At 41.6% G+C, this 25315-nt stretch overlaps 2 protein-coding genes across 2 annotated transcripts; both read left to right on the top strand.

Annotated features, from left to right (window-relative positions):
* The first annotated feature begins 16581 nt into the window (after positions 1 to 16581).
* LOC112093458 lies at positions 16582 to 17655 on the top strand. Its single transcript, XM_024171938.1, has one exon. The coding sequence runs from the start codon at positions 16582 to 16584 to the stop codon at positions 17653 to 17655; it is 1074 nt and encodes a 357-aa protein (XP_024027706.1).
* A 1766-nt stretch (positions 17656 to 19421) lies between these two features.
* Positions 19422 to 20248, top strand: LOC112093457. Its single transcript, XM_024171937.1, has 2 exons — positions 19422 to 19537; positions 19699 to 20248. Exons 1-2 carry the CDS (start codon positions 19422 to 19424, stop codon positions 20246 to 20248), a joined length of 666 nt encoding a protein of 221 aa, XP_024027705.1.
* The last annotated feature ends 5067 nt before the right edge of the window (positions 20249 to 25315 follow it).

Raw genomic sequence — 25315 nt, 5'->3', positions numbered from 1 at the left:
CAGTTCTCACTCACTCTCTCTTTGCAGACGATCTGGTGGTGTTTAGGAGTGCGAGTAGACAAATGGCTAATGCCATCAAGCAGTGCTTAGAGTCTTATTGTTATTGGTCTGGGCAGAAGGTTAAATGCTGGAAAATCTTTAATTTATTTTAGTAGAAACACACAAAGCAGTAAAGCAATGGAAGTCACGAACGTGTTCGATTATAAGTGAATTTGAGAAAGAGCGGTGCATCTCGGGCTCCCCTTGTTTAAAACCAAAAGCAGTGCTAAAGACTCGCACCATCTCGTGGATAAGGCCCAAAAAAGGGTGGCTGGGTGGAAGACTAAACTTCTCCGTAAGACTGGTACTCTTGTCTTCCTAAAATCAGTAGGCCAAGCTCTTTCTGACTTATAGCATGATGATAGGATTGATTCTCAGATTTATCTGCCAAAAGCTTGATGGAATGCCAGGTGGGGTAAAGAACGTCGGCAAATTTTTTGGAAGTCGTGAGATTCTATTTGTCTGCCCAAGTTTCAGGGAGGTCTGGTTTTAAGAAAAACTAGAGACATGAATTGAGCTATGCTTGCTAAATGGGGATGGAATATGCTTAGAGATTCTCACTCGCTTTGGGTTAAGGTCATCGCTGAAAAGTACCTTAGAGGGAGAACTTTTCTTGGTGCGGAAGCTAAACCTTCTGACTCTAGCTTATGGAAAAGCCTAATCAATACCAAGGATCTCATAGAGAAAGGGGCTTGTTTGTTAGTTGGGAATGGAAGATTGATTAACTTCTGAAAGGATCCTTGGGTACCTTCTCTCAAAGGTTTTAAGACCTCCCTGAAGTACCTGAAACCTATTGGGTCCTACAAGGTCTCGGATCTGTTCAATAATGATGGAAATTGGAATGAAAGCAAAGTCTGTGCCCTCTTTTCAGTGGAAGAAGTGGCAGCTGTTCTTGCTATCCCCCTCACCACGCAAAGTATCCCGGACCGCTGGATTTGGAGAGCAACCTCCAAAAGGGATTTCTCTGTCAAAACGACGTATTGGCTAGAATGTAGTGATCGAATTCAGGGATCTTTATATGAGGTGAAGATGTGGAAGTCTCTTTGGAAGTCAAAATTGCATTCAAGACAAACTTTTGTGGTGGAGAGCTAGTGTGGGGGCCTTGCCAGTCAGGGCAGAGATTTCTCGAAGAATTAGAGGAGAAGAGATTTGCCCTCTTTGTGGGGAAGGGAGGGAAACTATTACTCACATCTTTCTATGTTGTAGGTTCTCGAGGCTAATCTTGTTGATGTCTCCCTAGAGCTCACGATCCGAGCATCTCAACCTTGAATCCATAAAGGACTTCCTGAAGCTGGCCTTGTTTGGAGACTCAAACACTTCCTCAGTCGACAGAGTTCCTCTTTTTCACCTCGAGTGCATTGGAGGTGATTTGGAAAGCTAAGAACAATTTGGTGTTCCAAGGTTTGGAAGTCGACCCGCTGCATTCTTTCAGGCAGGTTCAGAAGCAATTCCAAGAGAACCATCATCTTCTTACCTTGCCAGTCATCCATTCTGAAGCGTCTAAAGAGTGGCAGGCTCCCCCTCCGGGGTGGATCAAGGTTAATGTGGACTGTTCAGTACATCACTCCACTTCGGTGGTTGCTGCTGTTGGTCGGGACTCGAATAGAAACCTAGTTATGGCTGCTACTTCTTTGATCAAAACTAAAGATCCCTTAGTGGCAGAATGGAGGCTATTTGCTTCGCCCTTCAGGCTTCCTCCAAATCAGCCTTCTCAACAATATCCATTGAAAGTGATTGTGCTCTTGCTATCTCGAGTGTTACTGGCTCCGCTACTAATTGTCCTTGGTCTCTCCGAAACATTAAGATGGATTGCGACACTCTCTGCCAAGTCTTCGAGATCACAGAATTCTCCTGGATTAATAGATCGTGCAACTTTGCGAGCCATAACTTGGTCAAGTGGAGCAGGACTACCCTTATTTTTGGTTTCTTGTCTCAGGATTCCATCCCCCTATTTTCAAGGATACTGAGGAGTAGTTCTCCTAGTTTTGAGCCTCAGTTCTTTCCTTATCTTCGACTTAGTTGTAGCTGTTCTTCAGAATGTTTCCTTTTGTTCCTTGTTGCCGTTTTTTGTCCCTTGTTGACGTTTTTGGCTTTGTTGCAAGTTGAATGAAATCTCTATTTAGAAAAAAAAAAAAAGTCTCCTTGTGTCTGGTGGATCAAGTCTTTTGTGGTTTGGTCTCCTTGTATCTCAGGATCTTTCGAGTCGAGAATAGTTTTCAAGGATAGTGAAAACATTAATAAGAATGTCTTTACATATGCTATAGGGCTTGGGCAGTTATCTCTCTGTATCCTAACATCAGAACAACCAAAGTAACTTCATTCTTATGTTAGGAAGATGTTCATTTTCCTCTTTTTAGTCGGCGCAATCTGACTTTGCATCCATATTTTGAAATTGGGGTTTCAAATTTTTATCTAATAGTGTGTCTATATATGTATATATTATACTATTTTATATAGTACATTTTCAATGCTCGTTTAAATCAGTTGCCTACTCTCTTGGCTGAGTGGGAACATAACAGAATTGATCAATTATCTTTGCTTGCCTTACTCAGGTGACCAAAAAAGAAATCAGTGGCATAATGGTTGCACAATGCGCAACATGGTTTAGTAATATTTTTTAAGAAAAAATTGCATTTCATTAAAATACTAATAAACAGTCGTCTTGGTATAATATTAATCTATCGGAGGGAAGCACCTCGGCATATTATCAACAAGCGGACTGAAAGTTCGACTGGAGAAAACCTCTTTCTTCAACATAAGCTGTCGAGCGCTGGAGGGGCAGATCATCAAAACCTACAGAAACTGGACATCTACACGGCATAGAAAAAATTCTAACCGGTCCAAGACTACCCTATCGACATTAAACCAAACACTTAAATCTAACAAAAAACCAATAAATCATACGAGGGTTGAGTGGGAAAACCACCAACTTTATTACAAACACAAACGCTACAAAAAGACAAAAATCTCTCACTACCGCCAGTAGAAACCTCTGGTGATGGGAGTTCGACCAAAGGACCATCGAGGAAGACAACCAACAAAGAGATCTCAGCCACCAAGTGGAAAACTCAGCGGAAAACTCCTCTGAGAAAGGAGACCATCCATTCAGCTTCCAAGCTCTTAATCGGTTCAGATCTACCCAAATGGAGTCACCATACTATACACCACCACCACCAACGAGAAGCCTAGGACGAGACGAGTTAGAGGACTAAATTTAACGGCCGGGAGTCCGGCAATGCGTCCAAAAGCGGTGCCAAAATTCCGGCCAACCTCTACTCTCTAATGACCTTCTCATAGAGGTGTCAATTGGGCTGGGCCGTCCATGGACGGCCCGGCCAGCCCGCTACAGTAGCAAATTCGGCCAACATGGTTTAGTAATATTTTTTAAGAAAAAATTGCATTTCATTAAAATACTAATAAACAGTCGTCTTGGTATAATATTAATCTATCAGAGGGAAGCACCTCGGCATATTATCAACAAGCGGACTGAAAGTTCGATTGGAGAAAACCTCTCTCTTCAACATAAGCTATCGAGCGCTGGAGGGGCAGATCATCAAAACCTACAGAAACTGGACATCTACACGGCATAGAAAAAATTCTAACCGGTCCAAGACTACCCTATCGACATTAAACCAAACACTTAAATCTAACAAAAAACCAATAAATCATACGAGGGTTGAGTGGGAAAACCACCAACTTTATTACAAACACAAACGCTACAAAAAGACAAAAATCTCTCACTACCGCCAGTAGAAACCTCTGGTGATGGGAGTTCGACCAAAGGACCATCGAGGAAGACAACCAACAAAGAGATCTCAGCCACCAAGTGGAAAACTCAGCGGAAAACTCCTCTGAGAAAGGAGACCATCCATTCAGCTTCCAAGCTCTTAATCGGTTCAGATCTACCCAAATGGAGTCACCATACTATACACCACCACCACCAACGAGAAGCCTAGGACGAGACGAGTTTTTGTTGAAATGAACAGGAATGAGTTTCTAAGCCAGCTTTAAATTTTAAGTTTTTCTAAATCTTTTCTATATTATTTTGTCTCAGATAGGGGTGTCAATTGGGCCGGGCCCAGCCCGCTACAGTAGTAAATTCGACACGGCCCGGCCCTGTACTGTTATGGGCCGGGCCGGCACGGCACACCAAAAGGGCCTGGGCTGGGCCTCATGTTTGAGGCCCGCAGCCCAGGCACGGCCCAGGCATGCCTAAGGCCCAGGCCCGCCAAGGCCCAAACACGCGAAGGGCCAGGCCCGCGACATTAAATTTTAATGAGGTTTGAGGCATTTTAGGGCCAATTGGCCGACCTATGTCGTCTGGTCAACCAATCATTTTCTTATAATTATTCATATTAATTCAATAAAATCACACATTTTTGGGGCATATGATATATTACTTTTTGTTTTGTCATCAAATTTGAAATAAAAAAAAATCCTAAAAATATTGCTAATCATAAGTGAAACTCAAGTGCATTAAGAAAATTAGGTTAAGATTGAGTTTAGACATAACAGAATCTTCTAGAAGGACTTAGGTTTTGTAATTTACTTATCCTAGAATACTGCACTCTTTTTTTCTTCGCTAAGGTTTTGTCCTGATTTCTCCACGAGGTTTACTTGACAAGGTTTTTAACGAGTTAATCATTTATGTGTACTTATTTGTATTATCTCAATTCAATAAAATCACATCTTTTGGGGACATATGATATATTTTCTTTTTTTAATTAAATATTGAAAAAAAAATTAAAAGGGCCAGGGCCGGCCCGTGAAGGGCCTGGGCCCAGGCCCGGCCCTGGCCCTTATGGACTAGGGCCAAGGGCCAGTGCTGGGCCTGAGGGTTTCTCCTCAGGCCCGGCCCTGCACTGTGCAGGGCCGTGCCAGGCACGGCCCCGGCCCGCCATGGGCCTGGGGTTAGAAGGGCCGTGCCGGCCCGGCACGGCCCTTTTGACATCTCTACCTTCTCACTATCTCTCTTAAAATAAGGGTCTGAAGTGGTTTAGTAATTCACATTTTATGGATTGGTAAAATGGTTACCTTTTTTTATTTTATTTTATTTTAAATATTTTTCTATTAAGGTTACTTGCTGGTTATATTCTCACAAATGTAACAAATAAATTCTTTGTATGTTTTTTCAAATAATAAATTTTTTGTATGTTTGATTCCCTAATCTTGAGCAAATAATGTGTCACATGGCTATTCTAAGCCCCAATCTTGCTACTTTCAGTTCTCGTAAAAGAAGTTACATAGGAGGAGAGTAAAATGTAACCACTATTGGAGTAGTGATTGATAAAATAAGAAGTTAATATCTATGGTGTTTGGAAAGTTATAAATAGAGGGGAAGACATGCTAAAGAGGTAATTTTTGGAGACTTCATAAACCTTGAGATTTCATTGACATTCTTAGATTTAGACTTGGCATATCAATCTGATAAATCCAAACAAGAAAACATGAGAATATCTTAGAGAGCTTAAAAAGTAGAAAACAAAAACAAGAGGAAGCAAATAAATCTAAGGAGTTTAGATAGCCTAAAAATAGTCTAGAGCTGAGAGAAACAAATTAAGAGAGAGAAGTTTATTGATAAAAATATAATTAGTGATGTGAAGTAATCATCCCCATTTACTGATGTAGACCATCTTTGGTTATGAGAATTACATCTTCCCCACACAATTTCATGACATTGTTTTCATAAACTTATTGTCCTTTGGTTCATGATTTAAATATCATCATTAATCTTCCAAGGTAAACACATGTATTGTATGCTTAATATTTCATTTTCTTTAGTTTATTATATTAATGCGTGCCTTATGTACATCTATATTCATGTGTAGAAATTTTTATGTTCTCATTTACAATACATTCTAATATATGGTATGCGAATGTTCCCCACATTTGTGGGAACAAAGGGAAATAACAAATTTGGAATGGATAGTTAAAATTAATAGTATAATTAGAACAAAGTTTAGTAAATGACAGAAAAGTGTATATCAAACATTTTTACATACACTGAAATATCAAAAATGCCCCCATTACATACCTGAAACCCTAGTTTCAAATTCCTCTCTCCTCCACCTCTCACTCTTGCCCTCTCTCCTCTCGAACACCTTCCCCCTCAGTCTCACGCTTTTTCCCCCCTCGATCTCACTGACGAAGGCGATGAGCTCACGATGTAGAAGACGAATGATGAAGATTAAGAGCTTTGTCACCTACGAATTTGTGCAGAGGACAGGCCAAAAGACACAACATGGCCGAGAGAGCTAGGGATCTTTGTCATGGCTGCTCCATCGCAAATATAAGCATATCAAGAGAGAAATAACACGAAAAAATGAAAGAAACGACGCCAATAAACAAGGGTAAAATGGGAAATGTAAATTGAAATTTTAAGAATTTATTATTTACTAACTAGCTAAAATAATTATGCTATTTATTACCTGAAATTTTATGAATCTACTACATATATCATTAGGAAAAATTTGTTTTAGCGTAATTGTCTTTTAATACAATGTGTTTTTAATAATTTTGAATTGGCATCTTGACGTTTGAAGAAATTATTTTTCGGTACCTTCAAACTTTTTTAGGATGTAAAATGTCTTTTCTACCCTCCTCATTAATTAATTAGAAACTTATAATTTAAAAAAAAATTCTAAAAATATTTTAAACATTTAAAAATTAAAAAATAAAAACATAAATAATGTTTTAAATAACTTTTAGGATTTCATTTCCTTTTTTAATTAGGGACATTTTTTAAAATGCTAATTTAACGTAAATCCGGATTTACACCGATGTAAAATGTCTTTTCTACCCTCCTCATTAATTAATTAGAAACTTATAATTTAAAAAAAAATTCTAAAAATATTTTAAACATTTAAAAATTAAAAAATAAAAACATAAATAATGTTTTAAATAACTTTTAGGATTTCATTTCCTTTTTTAATTAGGGACATTTTTAAAATGCTAATTTAACGTAAATCTGAATTTACACCTATTAGGCTTATTTACTAACTAATTATAAACCCTCACCTATTTATTTTTATTGCCCTTTTAATAGGATCTATTTCTCTCAATCTCCTTAATTTTAACAGTTCTTAGGGTAAATACACAAGTATACGATATTCCTTCTAGTTTCATGTTTTCCTCAATTTATATGTCTATTTTTAGAAGCTGGTACTGTCACATCCCCCAAACGGGGTGGGTGACGTGGAGCTCGGTTAGGGGTTAATAAAGCAGATTTCCAGACAAGCCCCACTTAACTCCATTAAAATATAAATAAATTACAGAATCTCGAGCCTTTGACAACACACAAGGCTCCACCCACAGGATATATGGCATTGTACATACATGAACATATAAATAGTCAATTACAACAGACATCAACCACAGTCTAGTTAATCTAAATATTACATGAGTTTACAGAATTCTCAATTCCTTACATTTTATTCCAGAGGATGATCACAATCCTCACTTGATTCCAATAGCAGCACAACTTTGCTACTCCGTAGCAAATATCCAGCTACTGTGCATCGCTCCTAGAATCTCCTGGGAGGGGTTTAATACATTTAAAATATAAAACGTGAGCGACAGGCCTAGTAGGATATAATTTGAAATGACTTAAAAATAAATGAACGTATAAATGTGCGAGTAAATAAATAAATGGGTAAATGAATAAATAGAGATTCAGTTCCAACAGACAGCCGGAACTTCACATCCTTTTTCTCAAAGGAAATAAATGTAAAATCTCCATATTACAGGCTTCAGTAAGTAATTAGTACAAATTACTTACCTAACCAAGTGCCTCGCCTACCCGGACCGAGTTTCGGGTTCTGCCCCCAAGGATGCACTATCCGCATCCTATCTAGGCTTACAGCAACAGACTCTCTTACCAGTTCACAAGATCTCTTAGTTTAAGAAATGATTCATTAATTTCTGAAATTGTTATTATGACCCCACGAACTACTCAAGCCGCGGGCCCCATGACTGGGCAAGCCATGAGGTTCCATGACTGGACAAGCTATGGATTCCATGGACATGACAAGCCATGGATTCCATAAACTAAACAAGCCATGGTTTTCAAAGAGTTTTTCTTTGGCAAACTAACCCCTTTCTTTAAAACATTTCCAAGGTCAAAATTCTTTTAAAAATCAGGCTCACAAGGAAAAGGGATAGAAATCCTACCTCACACTATCAAACCTGGGACTAGCGTTGCCTTTTCCGGCTTCCGCTTCCTCAAGCCCCTTCAGTCTGAATCCTCAGTGATCATTGATGCCAGATAACACCTTAGGATTAATTCTCATTCCTAAAGCAATCCAATCTCAATTATGTACCAAGATTTCCAATTAGTGTGCCCTAATCCATTTTCATGTTTCAAATTATCATTCCAAGGTTTTCAATCTCAAATAAAGGATTAAAGATGCTAATCCATTTATCTCAAGTCCCCAAACAAAGCTAATTTGGGTTCTCCCCGAAAATAATGGTCAAAAGAGCAATTTCAGGCCAAACAGGGTCAAACCTCGTGTCAACCGGTCGACCGGTGACATAACAGTTCATTACCACCGGTCAACCGGTGGTGTGGACTCCGGTCGACCGGTCAGGCCAATGTAATCCGGTCGACCGCACTGGTCGACCGGTTACCATGTGATCCGGTCGACCGGTGGAATCAGCTGCGCGAGAGAAGCTCGCAGAAACCAATCCAAAACCTGTAATCTCAGTCCCAAATCGAAATATTTCAAAGGAAAACTAATAGATCCGGGTTTTAGGTACTAAATCAAGTCCAAAGAACCCAAGATCTCCAATTTCTACCAAGGTTTTACTCAAAATCCGTAAAGATTAGTTTCGAACCAAAAATAAGTTTTTAAAATTTGAAAACTTGAGATTCAAGAGAGGTCCTTTTAGTAATCTTACCTCGAATCCTTCTCTTGACATTGAAAACTTCCTTAAATCTTTCATTGGTTTGAATCCGGTTTGATTTGAGACAAAAATGAGGGAGAGAGAGTGAGTGGGAGAGAACGAGAGAGTGAGTGAGAGAGAGAGAGAGAGAGAGAGAGAGCACGGGAAAGGAAAGAGAAAAGGAAAGAAAGAGAAAAGGAAAAAGAAAAGGAAAAATAAAAAGAAAAGGACATGTGTACAATATTCTTAAAACAACAGTCTAGGAATGTGCCCATACACACTCCTGGGAAAAATATAAATACTGAGAATAATTTAAATACCTTGGAACTATTTAAATTACACGTCAGAAACATTTATTAATCAAAACTCAATTAATTAAATCAGATTAAGCACACTAATAATCTCAATTACCTTAATTAATCTCTTTTAATTCTTCAGGGAGTTACAGCTCCACCCCCCCCCCCCTTAGGCAATTTCGTCCCTGAAATTAAGTCCTACCTCAAAGCACAAACAGATGCGGATACTGCTCTTGCATCACTATTTCAAGCTCCCATGTCGCTTCCTCAACTCCATGGTGCTACCATAATACTTTCACTAATGGGATCTCACGATGACGCAGACTCTTTATTTTCCAGTTAAGAATCTGAACTGGTGCCTCCTCGTATGACGCGTCATACTGTATCGGGACGTCAAACCACTGTACCACAGCTTCCGACTCAGGGTGATATTTCCGAAGCGTGGAGACATGAAACACGTCATGCACGTGAGATAATTCAGGTGGTAAAGCCAACCGATAAGCCACCACTCCGACTCGTTGCACGATCGGGAATGGTCCCACATACCTTGGTGCAAGTTTCCTTTCACACCAAACCGAACCACTCCCTTGCATGGGGAAACCCTCAGCAAGATAAAGTCGCCTTCCTGGAATTCCAAAGGCCTACGCCTTCTATCAGCATAGCTTTTCTGACGACTTTGAGCTGTCAACAGTCGTTCCTGAATCACGACTATCTTCTCATTGTTCTCTTGAATGACCTCCGGTCCAGTACTCAGTCGATCCTCTGGTTCCAACCAACAAATAGGTGACCTATAAGGATGACCATAGAGAGCCTCAAACGGTGCCATACCGATACTGGCCTGATAGTTGTTGTTGTACGTAAACTCGGCAAGATGCAGATATTTCTTCCAGTTTCCACCAAATTCCAGAATACAAGCACGAAGCATATCCTCCAGAATCTGAATTACTCTTTCAGATTGCCCATTAGTCTGAGGATGAAATGCGGTGCTAAAGTTCAAGTCCGTTCTCATGGCTTCCTGGAAACTCCTCTAATATCGTGCATTAAAACGCGTGTCGCGATCTGACGTGATAGACAGTGGCACTCCGTGTAGTCTCACAATGTCTCCAGGTACAATTATGACAGAATCTTCTGAAAATACGTCGCATGAAATGGTATGAAATGCGCGGACTTCGTCAACCTGTCCACCACCACCCAAATGGCATCGTGCTTCAGCTCGGTTCTCGGTAGCCCCATCAGAAAATCCATAGTGATGTGCTCCTATTTCCATCCAGGGATAGGAAGAGGTTGCAACTCCCCCGCTGGTTTCTGATGCTCAGCTTTAACCCGGAGGCAAGTCACACATTCCAACACATACTCACGAACGTCTCTTTTCATGCCTCTCCACCAGTACTGTCTTTTCAGGTCTTGGTACATCTTTGTACTTCCCGGATGTATAGCAAACTTTGATTTGTGAGCCTCTCACAGAATCGTCTTCTTTACCTCATCCGCCTTAGGAACAGTAAGGTGGTTGCGGAAATACAAGACTTCACCCTCTCGGATTCTCCAATCCTCGAGTTGCTCTCCATTCTGGATTCGAATCCAGATTCCTTGGAGGTGTGGATCCTGTAATTGATTCTGCTTAACCCGTTCACAATATTTGGTGTAGAGCCCAGATTATACACCATAGCCTGGTTATAATCTTTGTAGAACTGAAGATTATACTTACTCACCACTTCAGTCATTTTCCAATCTTCCAAAGCTAATGACGCCAGAGTCCCCGTCGTCTTCCTGCTAAGGACATCAGCCACCACACTAGCTTTTCCAAGATGATATTGCAGAGTGAAGTCATAATCTTCCATATACTCCACCCATCTCCTTTGCCTGAGATTCATGTCTTTCTGAGTAAACAAGTACTTTAGACTTTTATGGTCAGAAAGGACCTGAAACTTTGCTCCATAGAGATAGCATCTCCATATCTTCAGAGTAAATATTACCGCTGCTAGCTCCAAATCATGAGTGGGGGTAATTCCGTTCATGTGGTCTTAATTGGCGAGATGCGTACACTACCACGCGTCCCCCTTGCATTAAGTCACAGCCAAGCCCACTCCCCGAGGCGTCAGAATACACCTCATATTGTTCTTCACTATTAGGAATAGTCAAGACAGGTGCACTTGTCAGTCTGACCTTCAATTCCTGAAAAGCATTTTCACATTCGGCGTCTCACTGAATCTGACTTCTTTCGTGGTCAACCGAGTCATCGGTGTAGCAATACTCGAGAAGTCTTTCACGAAACGCCGATAGTACCCTGCAAGTATGAGGAAACTGCGAATCTCCGCTACATTCTGCGGCCTTTCCCACTGTAGCATAGTCTCGATCTTAGAAGGATTGATAGAGATTCCTTGTCCTAAAATTACATGCCCAAGGAACTTCACTTCTGTCAGCCAGAAGTCACATTTCTCCTTCTTAGCATACAACTGGTGTTCATGAAGAGTTTGAAGAACAATTCTTAGGTGCTGCTCATGTTCTCCCTAAGTCTTCGAGTAAACTAGTATGTCGTCAATGAAGACAATTACGAACCGGTCCAAATACGGCTGGAAAACACGGTTCTTCAAGTCCATGAATGCCGCTGGGGCATTCGTCAGCCCAAAAGGCATTACAAGAAACTCGAAGTGCCCATACCGAGTTCTAAAAGCAGTATTCGGAATGTCCTCCTCTTTGATTTTCAATTAGTGGTACCCAGATCTCAAGTCAATCTTGGAGTAAAACTGTGATCCGCCCAACTGATCGAATAATTCATCGATCATCGGCAGTGGGTATTTGTTCTTCACAGTTACCCTATTCAATTGATGGCAGTTAATGCACAACCGGAGAGATCCATCGTACTTTTTCACAAATAGCGCCGGGGCACCCCAAGGTGAAGTACTATTCCGGATATATTTTTTCTCTGCTAGCTCCTCAAGATGCTTCCTTAATTCTCTCATCTCCGCCGGAGCCATCCGGTATGGAGGAATGGAAATAGGTGCCATTCCCAGAACCAAATCAATGCAGAATTTAATCTCTCGATCTGGCGGCAACCCCGGTAGATCCTCAAGAAATACATTTGTGAACTCATCCACTACAGGGATTCCCGCACTATCTCCAACTACCTCAGGTTCACCTTCCAAAGCAAGAAGGGAAGAAAAATAAGCTAGGTTCCTCCGTCCCCCAACACTGTACTTCAACAGTCATTCTCCCAGGACTGGGTTCGTATTTGCCTGATAAGAAATCACTGTTCCAGACTTAGTCATCAAAGTCACTCTCCTACAGTAACAATCAACAATTGCACCGTATTCTGACAACCAATCCATTCCGACGACCACGTCAAACAGACTCATCAGAAGGATAATTAAGTCAGCTCTCATTCGCTCACTCCCAATCGTGATTTCACACGATCTACACACACTCAACACCTCCACACATCCCAGTGGGGAGTTCAAAGTCATCGAGACTTCTAAATTCTCAGATTTCAGTTTCAAATTCTGAACAAACGAACTTGATACAAAAGAGTGTGTGACACCTGTATCAAACAACACGTGAGTAAATGAATGATAGATTAGAATCATACCCTCAACCACCGCGTGGCTGGTCTGACCTCCTGAACTGCCTCCTGCCAGGGCATAAGCTTGCCCCTGTACTTTCCCTTTCCCTCTATCACCAACATTAGGCCGTTGGGTCGCTGGCCTATACTGTTGCGGCGGAGGTGGTTGTACCAGTCTCGGCGCTTGTGTGACGACCCGCGCCCTCGCGGAGCGGTTGCCATTCCTTATACTACTACTAATAGGCTAAGTTATAGTCTAATCCATTATTTGTTGTTAGACTATTGTCTCTTTGATTTACGTTCATATGCGGGTAATTTTTTTTTTCTTTACTTTAACCTTCGGGTTCTTAACGTGTTATGTTGTTACACTAATAACATATCTTGCTATTACTTTAAGGATTCGGATATCAAACTAGTTCCTGAAAACTTGTCTTAACTTATTACAGTCCGTTGTTCTTTACTAAGACAATGGTTGTAATATCTTCTTCTTAGAACTGAATATACATACTAGTATTCTATATTACATTAATCTACAGTGGAAAATTATTTTCTAAGCGAGCGTAGTAGAGACCTGATGAGTGCGTAATTTATGCACTCATTCGTTACTCCTTTAGCTAGTTTCGGTGTGTTTTTCCTCAAGGTTTTATGTGAATTTGATGATTTTCCCTTAAGTGTGCAGTAATGGATGAAATCGCTGAGTTTTGAGGCAACTTGGATCAAAAAGATAGAGAATGAGGCGATACGTTGCCTTCAGATGGCGATGCGGCTTAAAAAGGAGCAAAAATCGACGAAGAGACAGCGAGAGCTGCGACATGTCGCTTCCTTACAGGTGATATGTCGCCACATCCAGGTGATATGTCACCACTTCTAGGCGATATGTCGCCTGATCTGCCGCCTGCCACAGATAACAGTGAGAAATGCGATATGTTGCCTGTTTCGAGGCGATATGTCACCTCCCGATTTTATTAAAAACACGCGTTTTTGCCCTAGAGGGGAGAGGAGATTTTTATGAAAAGTGATTGGCTTCTTGGGAGACATGCAGAACGTGGGATATAAAAGGGGAGACTAAAAACTGCAGAAGAGAGGGGAGAAAGGGTTTTCAAAAAGAGAAAAAACTGAATCGGAGAGGATTGGAGATTGGAGCAGTTCTTCAAGAATTCCAAGCGTTCTTTCTTCTCTTTCTTCTTGTATTTCTCTAGATTTTGAATATTGTTTTGAGACTGTGAGCCACATGATGTGTGGCTAATTTTCTTATTTGTTAGGGTTTAGATGAATCTCTATTTGTGATTATTGTTTCGACGTTTTAATGTGCATTTAATTAAAGCTCTTCGTTTCTTTCGTGTTCTATTTTGAATTATTGCTGCTAAATCTATGATTTACATATTGCTATGCTTTATGAGATTTTGAATTGGGCAGATTTTTATTATGAGGATTAATACTCGAGAGGGGAACGTTCAAGCAATCAAGAAACGGATAGAACAACTTAGGTTGGTGTGAGATCGAGAGATAAACATTGCCTAGGTAACCGAAACAATTTTAGGTTGTGAAATTGAGAAGTGGAATTCCAGGAATCGTTTCTAGAGTGGAACTTAATGACTTAGGGATGAATAGTTGTATAGAGATATAGGCTTGATATCACCTACACATTCTTTATGCGGCACTCAAGAGAGGGTATAAGGATACACAACACTCTAGGTTCTTGAGAACGTTGAGTTAGGTTAGGCACATTACTACGGAGAAACATAATCGCAATAGAGTGAAGTCAAGACCCTAGCATTTTTATCATATTGATTTTCCGTTCTAATTTCAGTACGTGTTATTAATTACTACCATCTTTCCTTTTGATTTAGTTTTCCTTTATTTTAGTTTTTCTTTGAGTTCATCACATCCAAATTTGATCGCTTAGATAAAGTTAAGATATGATATTCACAATAGTTAGTTTACATTCTTAACGTCAATCCTCGTGGGACGATATCGGTCTTCGGACCACTTTATTACTTGTACGACTTGTGCACTTGCAAGCATAGTCAAATTATTTGCAACAAGTTTTTGGCACCGTTGCCAGGGATGAAATGGCTAAGAATTAGACTACTATAGTGAAGAAATATCTTGTTTTAATCTAAGTTTTTTTTATTCGTATATATTTATCTATTTTTCTTTTGTTGTGTTCGTAGGTGCATGCAAAAAGCACGTGGCTCGGAACTCTTGCCTTTGGATTCAAAAATTGAATGAACTGTTCGAGCATTAAGGAGAGAACGATGAGCTAGGGCTAAGAACATGGCCAAGGAACAAAACCAAGCAGACCAGCAACGGACGTTGTGAGATTATTTCAAGCCTGTAGTGAACGAGAATTATTCGGGCGTCCAACGTCAACAAGTCAATGCCAACAACTTCGAGCTCAAGCCGGCCTTCATCAACATGGTCCAGCAGAACCAATATGGAGGCTTGCCGCACGAGGATCCCAATATCCACTTGGCCACTTTTCTGGAGATTTGTGACATAGTAAAGATTAATGGAGTGAGTGCCGAGATCATCCGTTTGAAACTCTTCCCATTCTCCTTGCGAGACCGGGCTAGATCATGGCTTCAATCTTTACCATCAGGGAGTGTAGCCGCAAGGGAGGACATGGCCCAAAAGTTCCTCATCAAATTCTTTCTGCCCTCCAAGACGTCTCAACTGAGGGCTGAGATTACTCGGCAGTTTGAGTATGAACAATTATATGAAGCGTGGGAACGGTTTAAAGAGATGCTCCGCAAGTGTCCTCAACATGGCATTGAGGATTGGTTCCAAGTGCAACTGTTTTACAATGGGCTTACTGGGCAAACTAAGGCTTATATTGATGCAGCAGCTGGTGGAACCATCTTGTCAAAGACACCCGGGGATATACTCAATCTCTTTGAGGACATGGCAATGAATAGTTATCAATGGCAAAATGAGCGGTCCACTGTGAAGAGAGCAGCATGAATTTATGATGTGGATCAAACAACGTATCTCATGGCTCAAATGGTGCTCTTGACTAATCAAATCCAGGGACTTACCGCAGCCAATGCCAATGGTAATCAAGAAGCTGTAAAGATGGCACAAGCTTCGAGCTCAAGTGATTCATATGATGAGCAATGTCGCTTCGTCAACCGTAGCTACAATTTTAGGCCTAACAATAACTTACCGACATACTATCATCCCGGGCTCAGAAACCATGAGAATTTCTCTTATGCCAACAACCGGAATGTTTTACAACCAACTCTGGAGTCGAGTAAACCGACAATGGAAAAGCCTTCCTCATCACTTGAAGAGCTTTTGAAGACGTATATTGTGGACTCTAAAGCTCGTCTTGATCAACATGACGCTTGTCTCAACAACATTGAAACTCACTGTACCAATTTGGGAGGCACTATGAAGGCATTAGAAACACAAGTTGGCCATTTGGCTAATGCTATAAAAGGGCAATCATCAAGGTCCTTCCCAAGCGACACCGAGAAGAACCCAAGGGAGTGCAAGGCCATCACATTGAGGAGTGGTAAAGAGCTTAAAAGCCCGAGTGTTCAAAACGCCATGGTTAATGAGGAGCCTATCAAGAGCGACGATGATGGTAAGGGCAAGTCAAAGGAGGAAAATCTGAAGGCAAAGAAGGAAGCACCAGTGGTTAGACCGGGTTCGATCACTTTTCTGGATAACCCACCTCGTATCACTCCCCCATTGCCATTCCCTCAACGGTTCTAGAAGAAGGCACTTGACAAGCAATTTGAGAAATTTCTCAATATCTTCAAGAGGATCCATATCAACATCCCCTTCGTGGACGCTCTAGAGCAAATGCCAAACTATGCCAAATTCATGAAGGAAGTTATGTCCAAGAAGCGTAAACTCGAGGACTATGAAACGGTGAAGCTTACGGAAGAGTGTAGCGCTATCATAAAGAGACAACTACCGGACAAGTTGAAGGATCCGGGTAGTTTTACCATCCCATGCATCATTGGAGAACTTCACATTGAGAAGGCCTTGTGTGATCTCGGGGCTAGCATCAATCTCATGCCTCTCTCTATCTTCCGGAAGCTGGAACTTGGAGAGATCACACCTACCACCATCTCATTACAATTGGCGGACCGCTCTCTCACCTACCCTAAAGGTATTATCGAGGATGTCTTGGTTAAAATTGATAAATTCATTTTTCCAGTTGACTTTGTGGTGTTAGACATGGAGGAAGACCAGGAAATACCTATTATTCTGGGCCGACCTTTTCTTGCTACCGGGAAGGCTTTGATTGATGTCCATGATGGTAACTTAACACTCCGGGTGAATGGTGAAGAGGTAAAGTCCAACATTAGTAACGCCATGAAATTTTTGGAAGAGCGACCAAGTTGTAACCGGGTGGATGTGGTGGCCCCGTGCTTAAAGGACTTCTTTCAAACCATTATTTATAAGGACCATTTGGAGAGATGTCTAACAACATCGCTCTCTAAAGGGGATCTCGGGGTGAAGTTCGGTGCATGTGAAGTAGACTTGATTGATAGTGTTTATGCTCTAGAGGCACTACCGGAGGAGAAGGTTAATCCGATGGAAAAGGATGTCCTTAAGGTGCCCACACTTTATAAAGGCTTGGAATTGAAAACCACCACTAGTGACGGGCTAGTTTTGAAGCAATTACCCGACCATCTTCGCTACGTATTCTTGGGAGATGACTCTACTAAGCTGGTCATAATATCGGCATCTTTGAGCGAGGAGGACGAGCGGAAGTTGATCAACATGCTAAAAAGGTACTCATCCGCTTTTGCTTGGTCAATTTCTGACATTAAGGGTATTAGTCCGGCCATTTGTATGCACAAGATTCTCATGGAGGACACTCCTACAAGCCTTCTATTGAACACCAACGGAGACTTAATCCCGTAATGAAGGAGGTTGTGAGAGCGGAGGTTCTGAAGCTGTTAAATGCCGGTATTATATATGCCATTTCTGATAGTTCATGGGTTAGTCCGGTGCAAGTGGTGCCAAAGAAGGGTGGCATGACGGTAGTTAAAAATGAGAAAAATGAGCTCATTCCAACTCGCACGGTAACGGGGTGGCGAGTGTGTATTGATTATAGGAAGCTAAACAAGGCCACCCGGAAAGACCATTTTCCATTGCCCTTTATTGATCAAATGCTAGATCAATTGGCGAGGCACGAGTACTATTGCTTCCTTGATGGCTATTTGGGTTATAACCAAATTGCCATTGCCCCGGAGGACCAGGAGAAGACCACATTCACTTGTCCATATGGTACATTTACCTTCCGCCGGATGCCTTTCGGTTTATGCAATACGCCTGCTACCTTCCAATGATGCATGATGGCCATCTTTGCTGACATGGTGGAGAATATTATGGAGGTATTTATGGACGACTTCTCAGTCTTTGGTTCATCTTTTAATTCTTGTTTGCACAATCTTAGGTTTGTGCTTCAAAGATGTGTAGAGACAAACCTTGTGCTTAATTGGGAGAAGTGCCACTTCATGGTGAAGGAGGGGGTCGTCCTTGGTCACCGAGTTTCGTCACTAGGTTTGGAGGTGGATCGAGCCAAAATTTCCACAATTGAGAATCTCCCACCACCAACAAATGTGAAAGGAATTCGAAGTTTTCTCAGCCATGCGGGATTCTACCGGCGATTCATTAAAGATTTCTCTAAGATAGCCAAGCCACTTTGTAACTTATTGGAAAAGGACGTGGCATTTCTTTTTTATGACTCTTGCCTCACAGCCTTCAATTTGCTTAAGAAAAAGCTCATAGCGGCTCCCATCCTCATCGTCCCTGATTGGAGTGAACCCTTCGAGATCATGTGCGATGCTAGTGACTATGCTATTGGAGCCATACTTGGCCAATGGACGGAAAAAGTTTTCTGAGCAATCTACTATTCAAGCCGTACTTTCAATGAGGCCCAAGAGAATTACACAACAACCGAGAAGGAGATGTTGGCAGTGGTATACTCATGCGACAAGTTCCGGCCTTACATCATTGGGTCCAACGTTATTGTATTTACGGATCATGCGGCCATCCAGTACCTGTTCGAGAAGAAAGATGCAAAACCCCGATTGATTAGATGGGTCTTATTGCTACAATAGTTCGATTTAGAGATCCGGAACAAGCGAGGTGTTGAAAATGTAGTAGCCGACCATCTATCTCGCCTTGAAGGGGTTGTTGAAGAACAAGGAGCTTCGTCCATTCTAGAGTCGTTCCTAGATGAGCAATTATTTGCAATTGAGGTAAAGCTCCTGTGGTATGCTGATCTTGTCAATTATCTTGCATGTAAAGCTTTGCCACCGGGTTTAACCTCTCAACAAAAGAAGAAGTTCATGCATGATGTGAAGCACTACATTTGGGATGACTCCATTCCTTTTAAGCGATGCACCGATCAAGTCATTCGGAGGTGTGTGCCGAAGAAGGAAACCCTGGATATCTTGTTTCATTGCCATTCATCTCCCGTCGGTGGGCATTTTGGAGTTGCACGGACTGCCGCTAAGGTTCTTGAGAGCGGGTTCTATTGGCCTACTCTGCATCGGGATTGTCATGAATTTGTTAAGAATTGTGACCGGTGCCAACGTGTAGGCAACATTTCGAGGTGACATGAGCTACCCCTCACCAATATATTGGAGGTTGAGATATTTGACGTGTGGGGGATCGACTTCATGGGACCATTCCCGCCTTCATTTGGTAATCTCTATATCCTTTTGGCAGTTGACTACGTAACTAAATGGGTTGAAGCTATTGCAACTCCCACAAATGATGCTCGGGTGGTTGTCAAGTTTATTCAAAAGAACATTTTCTCACGTTTTGGCACACCTAGAGCTATACTTAGTGATTAGGGCACTCACTTCGCCAACAAGGTGTTTGATGCGCTCATGGCTAAGTATGGAGTCCGGCACAAGATGGCCCTTTCTTACCATCCTCAATCCAATGGCCAAGCGGAAATTCAAATCGGAAGGATTGGTCAAACGAGCTTGACGACGCTCTATGGGCATATAGGACGGCGTTCAAGACACCTATTGGCATGTCTCCGTACAGGTTGGTGTTTGGGAAGGCGTGTCATCTACCATTTGAGCTTGAACACCGGGCGCATTGGGCCATTAAGAAGCTCAACTTTGATTTGAAGGCCTCGGGAGAGAATAGACTTCTTCAACTCAATGAATTGGAGGAGATTCGTAATGAGGCGTATGAGAATGCGAGGATTTACAAGGAGCGCACGAAGCACTGGCATGACAAGAGGATCCTCCGCCGCAACTTCATTCCGGGAGAGAAGGTACTTCTATTCAACTCTCGCCTTAAACTTTTTCCCGGAAAGCTGAAATCTCGATGGTCCGGTCCATTCACGGTTACAAAAGTCTTTCCATTCGGCGCTGTTGAGATACAAAGAGGAGATGAACCTGCCTTCAAAGTGAACGGACAACGCCTTAAACACTATTTTGAAGGTGAGGTGGAAAAGATTGTGAGTCTCCAGCTCATCGAGGACATTTGAAACATGAGGTACTATGTCTAGCTAAGGACTTTAAACGTAGCGCTTCCTGGGAGGCAACCCACATATGAGTTTTCTTTCATTATGTGTCAAATGGAGTTCATTGTTCGAAAAAAAAAAATTTTGAAGAAGCAAAATAAGAAAGGGAGACAGAACGAGAGGCGATACGTCGCCTGAAATCAGGCGACATATCGCCTAAAGAAAAAAAAGAGAGATTGGGACAGAGCGAGAGGCGATACATCGCCTGAAATCAGGCAACATATCGCCTGATGGATTTTGAAAAAAAAAAAAAAAAAAAACCTTGAATAAGGGGTAATTCGAACACCCCATTTTCAAAACTCCCTTCTTCCGTCCTTCTTCTCTCTCTCTCCATTTCCCTTCCTCATCTCTCATCCTCCATCACTCTCCCTCATCTCTAACCAACCATCTCCATCACTCATCTCTCTCCAACCACCACCACCCCTCCCATCTTCCGACCAAAAATCCGGCCACCATTGTAACACACGCCAGCCATCGTGGAAATAACACCAAAATTTCTGCAACAAAATTGGAAGCATTTTCCACCACGTTCCAAGGGTTCTAGGGCTCCAACAAATTTTGACCAAGGTAAGATTCTTCTTGATGCATGGTGGTATTGTTGGGGAATGTTGATGAACTTTGAGAATTAGGCTTGTAAATTTCAGTTTATGCACCTTACGTGTTCGATAAAATGCTTCAAAGACTGTTATGTATGGGATTTTATGTTTTTCAACGTGGGAATGCTTGTTTGGGGGAGACGCTGGGTGTAGTAAAAAAAAAAGGGAAAAGTGTGGTAGTCGCCGGTGATTCGACTCAAGTTTGGGGGAGAATTTTGTGAATAGTTTGGTCATTCTCGGTGCCACGGGTGTCATTGTTATTCTTGGTCTCAGTGATATTGATATGGCCCCGGGGAAGAAAAAGAAAATCACCGCCTCCGCGTCGACTTCGTCATTTACGGTTAAACACTCCTTTGTCAACAATGAGGCAGCGAAGAAGTACAAATTATGGAATGACAAGAACAAGATGATTATCATGGAGTCGGTTTTTCAACCGGATGAGGGGGATGGGCAGTTACTTCGGATGATCAACCAGAGGGGGTGGCAACAACTATGTCAGGTTCCTGCCACTGGAAACATTAGTGTGGTCCGAGAATTCTACGCCAACGCCCACGTAGAAAGGGATAACCAACAAGGCAAGGTTCGTGGGGTTTCAGTGTCTTTCACTACCGAGATGATCAATTCTTTTTTCGACCTACCGAACATCACTGATGACGAGTACTATCGATTACTTGAGGAAGGGCCGGACTATCAACAGATTTTGCGTGAACTTGCCGCTCCTGGGTCTGATTGGGTTTATTCAACCAACAATCCAGAGTCTCCCCGACATCTTCCCAGTTCGTGCCTTAGTATCTATGCGAAGATGTGGAACTTATTCGTCATGTCTACCTTGATGCCTTCCACTCAGCATTCTGAAATTCTGAGAGATCGGGTAGTACTCCTCTACTGCATCTGTGCCGGGAAATCCATCAATGTGGGCAGACTCATTAAAGACAGTATCTTGCACATTGCCCGTGGAACCACGAACGGTGGACATGGGCATGCAAGTCTCATCACTGGGTTATGCCTTGTGGCTGGTGTTCCAATTTCGGAGGACGAGCCTTGTTTACAATGTGGTACCCTTGACCATCGTAATGTCACACGCATCACTTAATGGTCCGGGGGTCAACCTAATCCTACGGGGCTGGGTTTCATTATCGAGGATCCGGCCAATCCTCCACCACCACCTGTGTGCCCCAGACAGCGTCTTCCTCTCCCAGAAGTGACTTTGATCGGGTCGCCTATGAGTCTAGAGTACGTGAGCGTATGGAGGCGCGAACAATGGCTCGACGCTCACGCCCTATGGTATCTTCCTCTACGGGTACAGAAGGCACCAGTTACAGCCTCAACGATATCGGCGAGTTACTTGTTCAACAAGGTATTCAGATGTCCAATCTTCAGCTTGAGCAACAACATATCCTTCGCCGCGTCACGGACGTACAGGAGCGTCAACAATGCTTGGCACATTATGCAGCAGATTATTTTGGAGCATGGCCTCAAAATTCTGGCTTCACCAACTATCCGCCCTTCCCCGACGTTTTTTTTCCTCTCCCCCAGCCATATCAGTCTCTGGGAACCTCAGATGGCGAACACGATGGTGGAATTGATGATGCTGGAGGAGGTATGGCCAGAAACAATTAGACCGGCTGGGAGGTATTGTTTTTCTAACCTTTTCCTTATTTGTTGATGTTTATTTTTTTTTTTAGGGTAGTTAGGTTTCAATTTATTTTGATATTTGTACTGAACTGAGTGTTGTATTACATATGACTTTGGGCTTCAATGATGACTTCATGCTAAGGCCTCTTCTTCCATTCGATATGTGTCTCTATACCTTTGACTGTGTGCTTGATCTATCATGCTTGCTTTTGATGTTGTTATCTCTATTTCTAAGCACTTGTCTTTCTGCTTTTTCTTAAACGCTGTGTGGCATTGTGTGCAATTTTGAGACCTTTTATCGCAATGAGAATGCTAGAACTTACCCGAAGGACTTGTCGAGGCGAAATCCTAGGTCTTTGTTGTGTTGATAGGATAGAGGCCCTCTTTGGACCGTTTGAGCCAAAAAGCTAACCTTAGCAACATGTTATCCATAGAGTCCCTATTTGAGCCAAAAAAAAAAAAGAGAAAAAAAAGAAAAAAATTAGATTCATTTGTTTTACCGCATGAGAACCTGAGCCTTGCAATATATCAAACATTACCTTTACCCACTCACCTTGGCATCACACGTGACCCTTTCACCGAGCGTCGAATGCCTGGCCAGCGAGAGTCGTTAAGTGAGGAGTTTTCTGATACCGTCCTTGAACCTTTATATTCATCCCTTGCTATTCCAAATGCGAATTTGACTTTGTGTTCCAAAAAAAAAAAAAACAAAAAAAAAAAGTATTCATGTTTGGGGATCGATCATAGTGGGGGATAGTGTTTATGGACGTTACATTCGAAGGTGAAGAGGTGAATCTAGAAATAAAGGGCATTGGTTTTGGTTCGGTGAACGGAGGAGTCTATTATTGCCACCGTGCTTGTCTAGGGTGAGTCTGATTTTCTTTCTCCGATTCTCATTTATCCTTCACCCCAGCCTAAGGTTACAAGCCGAGTAAAGTCCTCTTGATCTCCATGGCATTTGACCTACATTAGTGGAGATGAGTCAGACGGGTGAGCCTATGGTCGTTCTGTTTTATTGTTTATCTTGCGATTTGTCTTGATACACAGAGTCACATTTGTGTTTAGGTCTTGTAGAGATGATTTGCACACACTTACACGGAGATAACAGTGTCAGAAGTTGAGTATTGGTGGGTTGAAATTCTAGTCATTTTTCAGATTCACATGTTGAGTGGGTACAGAGGTGTTTGGCAACTTGAGATTTTATGTCTGAGCTCTATGTTTACACTCTTAGTCGGTTCATTTCTATTTCTTTTGTTTTGTTTTTAGTTTGTCATTCTAGGTTGTGTCATTTTGTGTTCATTTTTCTTTTTCCCATTTTGTGTTTTGTTTTAGGTCTCTCTGCTTGAGGACAAGCAACCGTTCAAGTTTGGGGGTGTGATGAGTGCGTAATTTATGCACTCATTCGTTACTCCTTTAGCTAGTTTCGGTGTGTTTTTCCTCAAGGTTTTATGTGGATTTGATGATTTTCCCTTAAGTGTGCAGTAATGGATGAAATCGCTGAGTTTTAAGGCATCTTGGATCAAAAAGACAGAGAATGAGGCGATACATCACCTTCAGATGGCGATGCGGCTTAAAAAGGAGCAAAAATCGACGAAGAAAGAGCGAGAGCTGCGACATGTCGCTTCCTTACAGGCGATATGTCGCCACATCCAGGCGATATGTCGCCACTTCTAGGAGATATGTCGCCTGATCTGTTGCCTGCCACAGATAACAGCGAGAGATGCGATATGTTGCCTGTTTTGAGGTGATATGTCACCTCCCGATTTTATTAAAACACGCGTTTTTGCCCTAGAGGGGAGAAGAGATTTTTATGAAAAGTGATTGGCTTCTTGGGAGGCGTGCAGAACGTGGGATATAAAAGGGGAGACTAAAAATTGCAGAAGAGAAGGGAAAAAGGGTTTTCAAAAAGAGAAAAAACTGAATCGGAGAGGATTGGAGATTGGAGCAATTCTTCAAGAATTCCAAGCGTTCTTTCTTCTCTTTCTTCTTGTATTTCTCTAGATTTTGAATATTGTTTTGAGACTGTGAGCCACATGATGTGTGACTAATTTTCTTATTTGTTAGGGTTTAGATGAATCTCTATTTGTGATTATTGTTTCAACGTTTTAATGTGCATTTAATTAAAGCTCTTCATTTCTTTCGTGTTCTATTTTGAATTATTGCTGCTAAATCTATGATTTACATATTGCTATGCTTTATGAGATTTTGAATTGGGCAAATTTTTATTGTGAGGATTAATACTCGAGAGGGGAACGTTCAAGCAATCAAGAAACGGATATAACAACTTAGGTTGGTGTGAGATCGAGATAAACATTGCCTAGGTAACCGAAACAATTTTAGGTTGTGAAATTGAGAAGTGGAATTCCAGGAATTGTTTCTAAAGTGGAACTTAGTGAAGGTAGGGATGAATAGTTATATAGAGATATAGGCTTGATATCACCTACACATTCTTTATGCGGCACTCGAGAGATGGTATAAGGATACACAACACTCTAGGTTCTTGAGAATGTTGAGTTAGATTAGGCACATTACTACGGAGAAACATAATCGCAATAGAGTGAAGTCAAGACCTAGCATTTTCATTATATTGATTTTCCGTTTTAATTTCAGCACGTGTTATTAATTACTACCATCTTTCCTTTTGATTTAGTTTTCCTTTATTTTAGCTTTTCTTTGAGTTCATCACATCCAAATTTGATCGCTTAGATAAAGTTAAGATATGATATTCACAATAGTTAGTTTACATTCTTAACGTCAATCCTCGTGGAACGATATCGGTCTTCGGACCACTTTATTACTT

Source organism: Morus notabilis, unplaced genomic scaffold (assembly GCF_000414095.1).
Source record: "Morus notabilis unplaced genomic scaffold, ASM41409v2 Scaffold902, whole genome shotgun sequence".
NCBI classification, from domain to species: domain Eukaryota; kingdom Viridiplantae; phylum Streptophyta; class Magnoliopsida; order Rosales; family Moraceae; genus Morus; species Morus notabilis.
Note: the sequence above shows the minus strand (reverse complement) of the source record. Positions and strands in the feature narration are given on the sequence as shown.

What these genes read in the sequence shown, in the direction of transcription:
- LOC112093457 (XM_024171937.1), top strand. Translation starts at nt 19,422, where the DNA reads ATGGGACCATTCCCGCCTTCATTTGGTAATCTCTATATCCTTTTGGCA. An exon ending in GATGCTCGGGTGGTTGTCAA is followed by an intron (nt 19,538 to 19,698) that starts GTTTATTCAAAA and finishes CCAATGGCCAAG; the next exon opens with CGGAAATTCAAATCGGAAGG.
- LOC112093458 (XM_024171938.1), top strand. Translation starts at nt 16,582, where the DNA reads ATGCCAAACTATGCCAAATTCATGAAGGAAGTTATGTCCAAGAAGCGT.